General features: G+C 37.2%; 1 protein-coding gene across 3 annotated transcripts; it reads left to right on the top strand.

The window, feature by feature from the left end:
* Positions 1–491: 491 nt before the first annotated feature.
* LOC141687032 (uncharacterized) lies at positions 492–3,455 on the top strand. Of its 3 annotated transcripts, XM_074492170.1 has the most exons (4): positions 502–635; positions 829–1,396; positions 1,540–1,699; positions 3,127–3,455. In XM_074492170.1, exons 2-4 carry the CDS (start codon positions 1,151–1,153, stop codon positions 3,183–3,185), a joined length of 465 nt encoding a protein of 154 aa, XP_074348271.1. In that variant the 5' UTR covers positions 502–635; positions 829–1,150; the 3' UTR covers positions 3,186–3,455. The 3 variants fall into 3 exon arrangements, 2 of the variants coding, with proteins under 2 accessions (XP_074348272.1, XP_074348271.1); XR_012560903.1 differs by having other exon boundaries at positions 492–1,396; positions 1,540–3,021; XM_074492171.1 differs by having other exon boundaries at positions 492–1,396; positions 2,870–3,455.
* Positions 3,456–10,672: the final 7,217 nt, after the last annotated feature.

Raw genomic sequence — 10,672 nt, 5'->3', positions numbered from 1 at the left:
AGGTTTTTGATTTTATATTAGACGATGACATACGGAATAGTTAGATAAAGTTTTATATATTTGAGATATACAATTTTTCATTAATATTATATTTAACGGGAGAGCGGCTTTTATTAATTTTTATCTAAATTATAATATCAAATTTATAAAAAATGTAAACCCCTGCACGCTTTAAAAAACGAAAAAATGAAAAAAATAGCCGATTTTTGAAAAAATTTAACAAAAATAGTCATTCTGAAAAAAGTGGCCAATTTTGACCGATTGAATACTCCACTGTCAGTTAGGTATCCCAATTTATATAAGATACTCCACTAGTTGAGTATTTCATATATGGGATACTCCACTGCCAGTTGGGTATCTTGTATAAAGTGGATACTCTGCTGACAATTGGGTATCCATCGGCTAAAGTTAGCCAATTTTTTAGAAATTGGTTATTTTTGTCAATTTTGTGTAAAAACACGCTAACCCTCTAAAAACTAGTGCGTAAATAATCCAAAATACTAAAACCCCCGAACATGGCGATTCAATAGAACAAGTAGAAGAAGATTGGATCAGCAAATTGCCGGATGAACTGCTATCTCACATCCTCACCCATCTCGATGGCAGTACAAACCTCTGCTGTATCCAAAAGATGGGTAAATCTCTGGACTACTCTTCCCTGTCTTATTTTTCGAATAACATCCCGTTATTCTGATTACGATAACTATGAATTTAGTTGTAAGTTTATTTCCAATTTTCTCAAATTTCGAAACCAAGATGCCGTGCTTTCCACTATTATGGTCGATTGCATTCGTCACGGGGATAACTACATTTCCAAAATGTGTTTAGATTATGCAATTGCCAACAATGTTGAGAATTTGCGTATGCGCGGCGGAGATTATTCCGAGGCTCCTTGTTTAAATTCTGCTTTTATTGAGACTTTGCATCTCAGTCGGTGCGCATATTTAGAGCCATTGGGTGTTGCCTTCTTTAACTTCGTTGTATATGTGGAATGTTTGGTTTGGTGATCATATTTCGGGGTTTGAGAACCTGAAGGATTTGACTTTGTCCGGATGCTATCAATGTTTTTGGGAATTTGAGGAGGATTTTACGATAAATTGTCCGAATCTTGAAAGTCTTTCCTTGGGGGCGGGATTTCTCACACTGTGATATGGTTGTCTATGCAGCTAAGCTCACTTACTTTGAATTTCGTTCTGGTCATGTACCGGAGTTCTCTGCTGGGGATGGGTTTCCTTGTATTGAAGAAGTGGAAATTGATATTGAACTTAGGGATGATGATGGGGACTTACCGGTGGATGATGAATACCGGATGGCTCTTGCTATGCCCAATTTTATTTCTATGTTAGATGCTGTCAGGGAAACTCCGGTGCTCAAACTTTCAAGTGAAACAATTCAGGCATCTTTCTTATTAACATTATCAGCTTATTGAGTGGTTTTGTATTTTTTACATATATGCTTAGTTTCATAAGATATCGTGAAGTATTGTATGGAGGATTTGTCGGACTACCATTTGACTAACTTTCTTGCTTGCCTTGCTAGTTTCTTCGAAGGGTTCCAGATTTTTCAGAGTATCAGCCTTCTCCATTATGCAACCTCAAGTTTCTTTACCTTCAAGGGTTTGATGAACTTCCTGCCAGGTCGACCGATTGTGTTATTAACTACTTGCTCAGTAATTCTCCTTTTGCTGAGATCCTCAAAGGTAAACTGAAGAATTATCTTATTGTTTGATTAAATTAGCTCACTAATTAAGGCTTAAATCCATATGTGCACTGATATATGGCAATTTATATGTTTCGAATCCTAAAGTTTATATATATATATATATATATATATATATATATATATGGGAGCTGTTCCCGAGCCATCGTTGGATGGGATACAGCTGCCGTGATGCATTGCGGTAGTACTCACCTGCCGCAATGAAACATTGCGCAATGAAACATTGCGGAAGCCTGCAATGAAACATTGCGGATGGTGTATCCCAACCAAGTTGGTTGGGGATAATTTGCCTATATATATATATATCATATCAGAAGTTTGTTGCATAGACGATTCATTGTTGTGTCATCCAACATTATCAGAAAGTGATCACATAGATAGATGTGTTTAGTTTGCTTATTAATGTTAGAAGAATTTTATTACCAACCACAAACACACTGATCCTGTAAAAATTAAAAACCTTACATTCAATTTTTTCTTGGGGATTCAACCATTTTGGGTGGTTTGGTTATTGTTTTTGTTTTTTGAGGAGAGTTCACATCCTTGAGCAGGTATGCTAAATCCTTGAGCATTTGTATTTTGGGTAAGCTGAAATGCTAATTATATGTTGAACTAGTTGGAAACTTTTTAACCAATGAAAACTAGCTATGTTCTCTCCATTGAGGGTTAGAGGTGAATACTTTAGTTTTATAAGACATCGGATGATGTATCTTAGTACGTGTGTTTGTCATCAAGAGTCAAGACTGATGACCGTTTGTGATGCAATTTTAAAGTTAAAGTCCTTTCATTTTGTCTTTTTGAATTAGAAAGCAAACCTGGGGTGTAGTGACCCCTTAGAATTTACTCTCCCTGGGGTCATTATTCTGAAGGAGGTATAATAACCATAGACAAATTCTAAGTTTTAAATTGTACTTGCTGGTTCTAGAGAGCAAATGCTTACTGTATCCACTATAAAAACCAAACATGTTAGCTGCTAGCATATAGGTGACCAAGTCAACTAACATTAACTGATAATCCAAAAATCCACCAAACATATTATTGAAATTTGGCCAAATGAAATAGATTATAGTTTGTGATCCATATCAGAGTTGAATTTAAGTTGAAGCCGGCTAAAGTGTGGAAAGTAAAGATTTGCGAAATGAATGTACAGTTTTGTGAAGTTGTATGGGTATGAATGTAAGATCTGACTGCATTTGCTACTGAAAGGATAATAGTGAACGAACAGAGTGTCCAGCAATCTTGTCCTTTAATAGCTGCACGACATGTTACATCTTATGAGTTGTATACATTGCAAAACTTCAGGTCAGGCATCTGTTTTCTTCTTTGCAATAAGTTTCTTGCTCTAATACAGACTTAAATTTTTTAATGTATGATGCTCTCAAACTTTATTTGCATAAATTATTGAAGGACGTTTAGGAAGGAATCAGAAATTTGTTAGGATTGATCACTGGATCACAGATTTGTGAAGAATGGTCAACGTATGACATCCCAGTAATATGCCAATCCCAGGAAACAGGGTACCACCAATGTTCAGAGGAAAGAATAAGAAGTGCAGATTACTTTTCCTAATTTGTATTTATTAAATATACAAGAATGTGTAGGCATTAATTTTGTATAAGTTCTCAAGGACATCCCTGAAGGTTTTGCCTTGTTTTATTTATGTGCAGCAGGTTGTTATTTAAAACTATTTTGAGTATGTTTGAAAGTACTATTACATATACATGATCTTCAACCAATGGGGATTAACTTTGACATGATCTTCAGTCGGTACTTGCTTTGGTAGATGTAATAAGCTAAAATACATGTATGACATGATCTTCAAAAGGGCGGGCAAATAATATGCACTGCAGTAGGCGTCACCAACTGAACTGGCCCCCTTTAGTAATCTTAACAGGCTAAAATTCACGGTATGAGGCTTACGCTAGTCCACTGAAATACTTTCACTCCACTCCGAGCTTAATGCCGTGTTTTATCCCTGTTAAAATAATGTGCATTTGTATCTTATCCGAGAAAAATATGATTTACTGAAATGTGAGTGTATACACTAGCAATGGTCGAATATCAATATAACAAGTTTCGAAGACCTAGAGCGACGTTTTCTGATCAAACTGAAGGTTAAATTAAAGATTCAAGTAAAATTGAGGGCAATACACTGGACTGCAATACACGAGCTTGTGTTGCTCAGATACATGTTAAAAAAAGAGGGTTTAGAACACTACTCAAGTCTAAAATGTTGAGGGCTAGGGCATAAGCGAGTTCAGACCTCGATGACAAGTGACAAGAAAGAGGTTGAGAGCTAACATAAATTCTAGTTTTAAATAATAATAATAATAATACTTGAGAGTAATTGAGAATTTGTAGCGTATTCAAATGATTTTGGCATCTATATATTTTCCTTCATACATTCCTTCACCGAGTTCTTAATGTCAGAAGGAAAGCTAAAAAAAAATAAAAATAAGATCTGCAAGTTCACAAACCTGCAATGATCCACCACTTAAATTAGGTAATGCTCCCCCATTTAGTAAACAAAGACTAAAAACAACGAATCGGAAGGAAAGGTTATGTTTTTTGGTGAATCCCATCTCAATTTGGGAAAATAGGGAGTTCTGAACACTCAGACTGGTTTGAATAGCCAATTTGGTATCCACAAATAAGAGAATTTGATGAATAACGTCATTACACAATCTTCTAATTCATTCTTTCCCCAGCATCTTCACCTATGATTCTTGCTTTCTTCTTCCCAGAGGGACGGTTCAATGGCATACTGTATCTGTTTTACTACTTGTCTCTGGCCCTATTTTAGTACTACTACTACTATTTCTCGGTGGAAAAATTAGATGAGCGGGTTAATAAAGTTGCAAATAACTTCAACCAATATATTCCCATCACAACAACACAGACTAAACAAAAATTTAGGAACCAGATAATAAACATACAACCAAAATCCAATGCAATTAAGAGAAAACTGAAAACAATTCCACATACAATTAATAGAAAACTGAAAACAATTCGTTTAGAAAATCATGCAAACAAAGAAGCATACCAAAATTTCCCCATAAAAACAATTCCATTAAAATTAATAGAAAACTGAAAACAATATGACAATCTATTGCATGAAGCAAGGGCTGCGTAGTGGCTCATTAACCACCTATTTGTTCAACCTTGTCAACATTTACTGCTGCATTTTGCACTATGGGCACCTCTTGCACCCCCCATGTTTACACTGCTATCAGCAGTTACAGCAGAATTCTGCTCTGCAGGATCTTCTTGCACCCCCATGTCCACATTGTCAATGCATAGCTTTTTAATCATATTTTCAGAAGCAATCAAGGGCTCTTGTAGCACCACATTTTGAGCTCACAGAAGATGCCACTGTATGGGGAATCAATTTCTGAGAATTTCAAAAACTTTTGTTAGACATTAAAAACAGACGGATCTTCCATTTCAAAACAAACAAAGCATCCTCATATTAAGTATTTTTTTTATAAAAAAAATGGATTTTGAATTCGGTCAGTACTGGCTACAGTTGTATTCAATGCCAGAGCACCTGGATAATTGACAACATTTATCCTTGTCAAGAAAATATAGCAAAAAAGAATTTCTGACGTGCACAGACAGTGCTGTACCATCAAGACCACCTAGCAAGGAAACCCGGGTTTAATATTTGATGGTTCATAAAAATAGTATTGATAAATCATATTCTTCTCAAACACAATTTTCATTTACTTCTTCTTTGCTTGGCATCAATTTCAATTTCACGGTGGGTGCATGTACATGTACTTTTGTCTGTGTATGATACGATATGAAATATAAATAAGAGTTAATCCCTAAACCACTGTTTTCAAAATGTTTTCAAAAGGTAAAAAATGGTCTTTAAAGAAGGCCATAACTCTTGTGTATGATTAAATTTTGGTTGATGATTGGTATAAACCACCTGGCTAGGATTCAATCCGGATCTAAAGGGTATCAGGTTCAACCGACGGACCGAGTCCCCCCTCTCCTAGAACAATCAAGTGGAGAGACCAGGCCCGGTCCAACCCATGACCCGGGTCATCTGCCAACCCGGTTCTAACCAGGGACCTGGATCACCTGCCTACCAGGATCCAGCCCATGACCTGGATCACCTGCCTACCAGGATCCAGTCCGGATCAGGGCCAAGATCACCATCAAGGGGGGTCCCTGCAAGCATATGCACATTCCACAACCCGTCAAGGAAGGGTACGTGGGCACGTGACGATAACAGCTATTAACAACCAATATACCAGACAAACACGACGTGTGTCAGAAGGCCGTTAGGATACCCTGAAGGTGGTCCTCCCCTGGACACGTGTAAGCAATCCACCCAAATCAGGCGTCCTCTGCTCCCAAGATCCAACGACCCTGATTTAAAGGTAACAACCCCTAAACCCTACCTCTGGGCTATATATACCCCCAAGGATAAAGGGTTTAGAGGTTAGAAAAACATTCACACTTTTACACAATCACTCTCTCGCACTCATATACACACACAACAACCTTTCTATTACATACATACATCTTCTCCAAAACCCTATTCTCATTCTTACACCTGAGGCGCCGTGGGAGCCAAACCTCCCTTCCGGTGTTGTTTTGCAGATACCCAACCAGCAACCACACCTCATTTATACCCAGAAGGTCCAGGAACGGCGTCGGACGGAGCCGCCCCACTCACCAGAGTTATCATTTGGCGCTAGAAGGAGGGGCGCTCCATCCTTGGGTCTCGGTGCCCCTGGATTCACCTTCATCAGCAAACTCTTAAGAGAGTCCACATCTTAAACCTGTAAGAACAAAAGCAACCATACTCTCTCTTGAATATGAATGTTCATTTTAGCCACGTTTGTGTGAGCTAATTACTTTAGGCCATGTTTGTGTAAGCCCGCCCTCGTTTGTTAATTTTGTTGTTTAGGGTTTGATAATCTTGATAGTCTTGAAACCTGGGGTTTGATAGTTTTGATAGTTTTAAAACCCAGATCTGCTTTAGTTTGCATATTGTCTTTGTGTTCTAGAGCCTGCTGTTCTTGTTCAGTAGTATTATTAGCAAAACCCAGAAAGTTTGTTTGGTGTTATTCTGGAATTTTTTTTATAATCTTCAAAAAAGCAACCTTAGATCCATATTTTTAGCCTCAAATCTTGGTCAGTTGTTTGTACAATTGTGGTAATGGCAAGAGCAGGAAAAAGTACGGTTGGTAGGCCCTCCTCCAGTACCCAGGTCCAGGATTAGGACCACTCTCAGGCTCACGAACCTGGGGGAGACCGAGAGACCCTCCAGGAGCAACCATTGACGCAACACACCCCGGTCTTGGAAAGGCTAGTAACACCCCGGGATGTCAGAAATGTCATAGAGCTCAATCAGTATAAGTACACCAATGTTCCAGTCGCAGAGGAGCATATGGCCAACTTAACAAGCCATGAACTGGCTGAAGCAATCCTGAAGTGCATAGGCCCAGCGGAGGCACAATATTGTCTTATGGAAGTTCATGAAGGAATATGCGGGGATCATATTGAAAGGTTTTTAGCACATAAACGCAACGAAAACGTAAATTTAAATCATAAAAAAACCGAAACCCTCCGCAGGATCCATGCGAAAAATAATATTTAATTCGTAGTTCAGTATGTTTACCTTAAAAAGCTTTACGTTAATGGAAAGATGGAGGTCTTTAATAGCGATCCAAGAACGATGAACGGAAATCCCTAGCAGCTGCTCCTCAAGTGTGAAGCACTCCACCGGTATCCACCAAGAGTATAATGTGATGGAGGAGGAAGAGGTTGAGAGAATTAGTTGCCTCTCTCTTATTCTACTTTAGAATTAGGGTTAATTATTTGAGTTGAGGCAAATAGGGTTTATAATAGTATATTTATAGGCAAAATTTTCAGCTGAATTTTTTTCATAAAATATTATTATTATTAACCCTTTAATTGATTATTCTTATTAACCAATTAACTAATAATTAAAACATATTTTAATCATTAATCCCTTTTCTAAACACTTTAGAAAAATAATTCTCTCACTTGATTTAATTTCCAAAATTATATTCTTAATTAATAATATTAAGAATTAATTAAACCTCATTTAATCAATTATTAAATCTACTAATTAATTATTTATTTCACAAATAAATAATTACCAGCCATTATTAATTAATTCCTCCACCATTAAATCATTCTCTTTTATGGTGTGACCCTTTAGGTTCAATATTAAGCCGGTAGTAGAAATAAATAATAATAAAACTATTTTATCATTATTTATATAAATTCTCTAATTCATTAAATATGATTAATTAATAAATTAATCATATTTATTCTACATCGTGAGGGATACTTCTCAACATATCGCGACTATCCGGATAATACGAATTCACTGCTTAGAATACCAAGAACCTATTCAGTGAGTAGTTACCGTACAATCAATTCCTTCTACCCTGCAATGTCACGATTAAATACAAGGCATGGAACTTGTGTCAAGCCTATCTTATTTAATCATTTGCTTTCCCATTCACTATGCTTAGTTCAATTTAATGTAAATTAGAAACTCCTTTCTAATTTCATTCACTCTGGCCAGAGATTCCTGAACTAGCATAAGTGGATCAGCATTGAACATTCTCTTCCTTCACTGGAAGGGGTAGATCCTTTATTGATCATACACTATCTTCGTGTACAAATTCCTATACCCAGTAGAGCCCTTATAATTGTCCCTGGAGACTAAGAACTAAACCAAAGCATAGTTCAGTGTACACAAGATGACTATGATGACCTCAAGTCTAAGGATACTTGTACAACTATCACTATGTGAACAACTGCTGACACACGAGTGAACTTCATCAGTTGTTCAGCTGTGTGGGTCATGTTCAGTGAACTTATTCTATAATAAGCACCTACATACTAGCTATAGTGTCACCACACAAATGTCTATGAGAACAGACATCCTGCATAATGAAGCAAACATAGTATGTACCGATCTTTGTGGATTACTAATTACCAGTTAGTAATCCTACGACCAGGAAATATTTAAGTTTAGAGTTATCATCTTTTAGGTTTCATTATTATGATCTCATCATAATCCATAAAAAGCTTTACTCTAAACTATGGTATATCTTATTTAAACACTTAAATAGATAAAACCCGCAAGAAAACCAAAACAAGTCTTTTATTAATATCAATGAAATAAAAACAGATTACATAAAAGTTATTCCTAAATCATCATACATGATTGGACTTAGGACACATCTCTTTCAATCTCCCACTTGTACTAAAGCCAATCACTCTGGTATCTAATACCCATCTTGTCTTTATGACGATCAAAGTGACTTTGAGAAAGTGGCTTTGTGAGTGGGTCTGCTACGTTGTTATGTGTGTCAACTCTCTTGACGTCTCCTCTTTCAATACAATAAAAGAAATGTTACCGCGCTCTCACTAACCTTTTTGTAGACACATGGTTCATCTATGTTTTTGATAAAACCAAACTCTTTGATTGTCTCATCAAAAACGGATGTTCCATCTACGAGAAGGTTGCTTTAAACCATATATGGTTTGCAGCAGTTTACACACCAGGTGTTCATTTCCCTTGGAAAGAAAACCCTCTGGCTGTGTCATATACATTTCCTTTTCAAGTTTCCCATTGAAGAAGACCGTTTTCACGTCCATTTGCCAGATCTCATAGTCGTAGTAAGCAGCAATCGCAAGCAAAATCCGAATTGATTTTAACAGGGCTACAGGCAAAAAAGTTTCATCAAAGTCAATCCCTTGCCTTTGTCTGAATCCTTTTGCCACGAGCCTGGCCTTATAGGCCTCCACCTGCCCATCTGCTCCAATCTTTCTTTTTTATACCCACTTGCACCCAATAGGCTTAACACCTTTAGGCGCCTCAACCAGAGTCTATACTTGGTTGGTATACATAGATTCCATTTCGGATTTCATGGCACTATGTCATTTCTCTGAGTCAACACTACTCATAGCCTCATTATAGGTCACAGGGTCGTCATTATCAATGATTGACAACTCATTGTAATTCTCAATGAAAAGGCCATAATACCTCTCAGGTTGGCGAGACACTCTCCCTGACCTACGAATGGGCTGTTCCACAGAAGGTTGTTCAGTCTGAACAGGTGTTTCCACTTGATCCGTAGTAGTTTGTGCTTCTTGAACTTCATCAAGTTCAATTTTGATCCCACTATTTCCTTCAAGGATAAACTGCTTTTCCAAGAAGGTAGCATGTCTGGAGACAAACACCCGATGATCGGTGTAAAAGTAATACCCTAAAGTCTCTTTAGGATATCCCACAAAATTTTATTTTACAGATCGAGATTCCAGCTTATCTGGGTCAACTTTCTTGACATAAGCTGAACATCCCCAAATCTTAACGTGTTTAAGACTCGGTTTCCTTTCTTTCCATATCTCATATGGAGTTTGAGGAACAGATTTGGAAGGCACCTTATTCAGTAAATATGCTGAGGTTTCCAATGCATAACCCCACAGGAATACTGGAAGATTCGCATAGCTCATCATGGACCGAATCATGTCTAACAAATTTCTATTTCTCCTTTCAGATACCCCATTCAACCGTGGAGTATAAAAAGAGGAGTCCACTGGGAGACTATACCATTTTCTTTGAGATAAGCTAGAAACTCTCCATTCAAGTATTAACCACCTCGATCTGATCGAAGAGTTATAATACTATGTTTGGTTTGTTTCTCCACTTCATACTTATATTCTTTGAACTTTTCAAAGGCTTCAGACTTGTGTTTCATCAAATACACATATCTGAATCTAGATCGATCATCTATGAAAGCAATGAAGTATGAAAATCCACCCATGGCTTGCGTAGACATTGGTCCACATACATCTGTGTGTACCAATCCTAGCAAATCTGCAGCCCTCTCTCCATGTATACTAAATGGAGATTTGGTCATTTTACCCAATAGACAAGACTCGCATGTAG

Source organism: Apium graveolens, chromosome 9 (assembly GCF_009905375.1).
Source record: "Apium graveolens cultivar Ventura chromosome 9, ASM990537v1, whole genome shotgun sequence".
Classification (NCBI taxonomy): domain Eukaryota; kingdom Viridiplantae; phylum Streptophyta; class Magnoliopsida; order Apiales; family Apiaceae; genus Apium; species Apium graveolens.
The sequence above is the reverse complement of the archived record's forward strand: the minus strand, read 5'-3'. Positions and strand labels throughout refer to the sequence as shown.

Coding starts and splice junctions, on each gene's coding strand:
- LOC141687032 (XM_074492170.1), top strand. CDS start 1,151: ATGGTTGTCTATGCAGCTAAGCTCACTTACTTTGAATTTCGTTCTGGT. Junction 1,397..1,539: donor TTTCAAGTGAAACAATTCAG/GCATCTTTCTTA, acceptor TTGCCTTGCTAG/TTTCTTCGAAGGGTTCCAGA. Junction 1,700..3,126: donor TTTTGCTGAGATCCTCAAAG/GTAAACTGAAGA, acceptor AAATTATTGAAG/GACGTTTAGGAAGGAATCAG.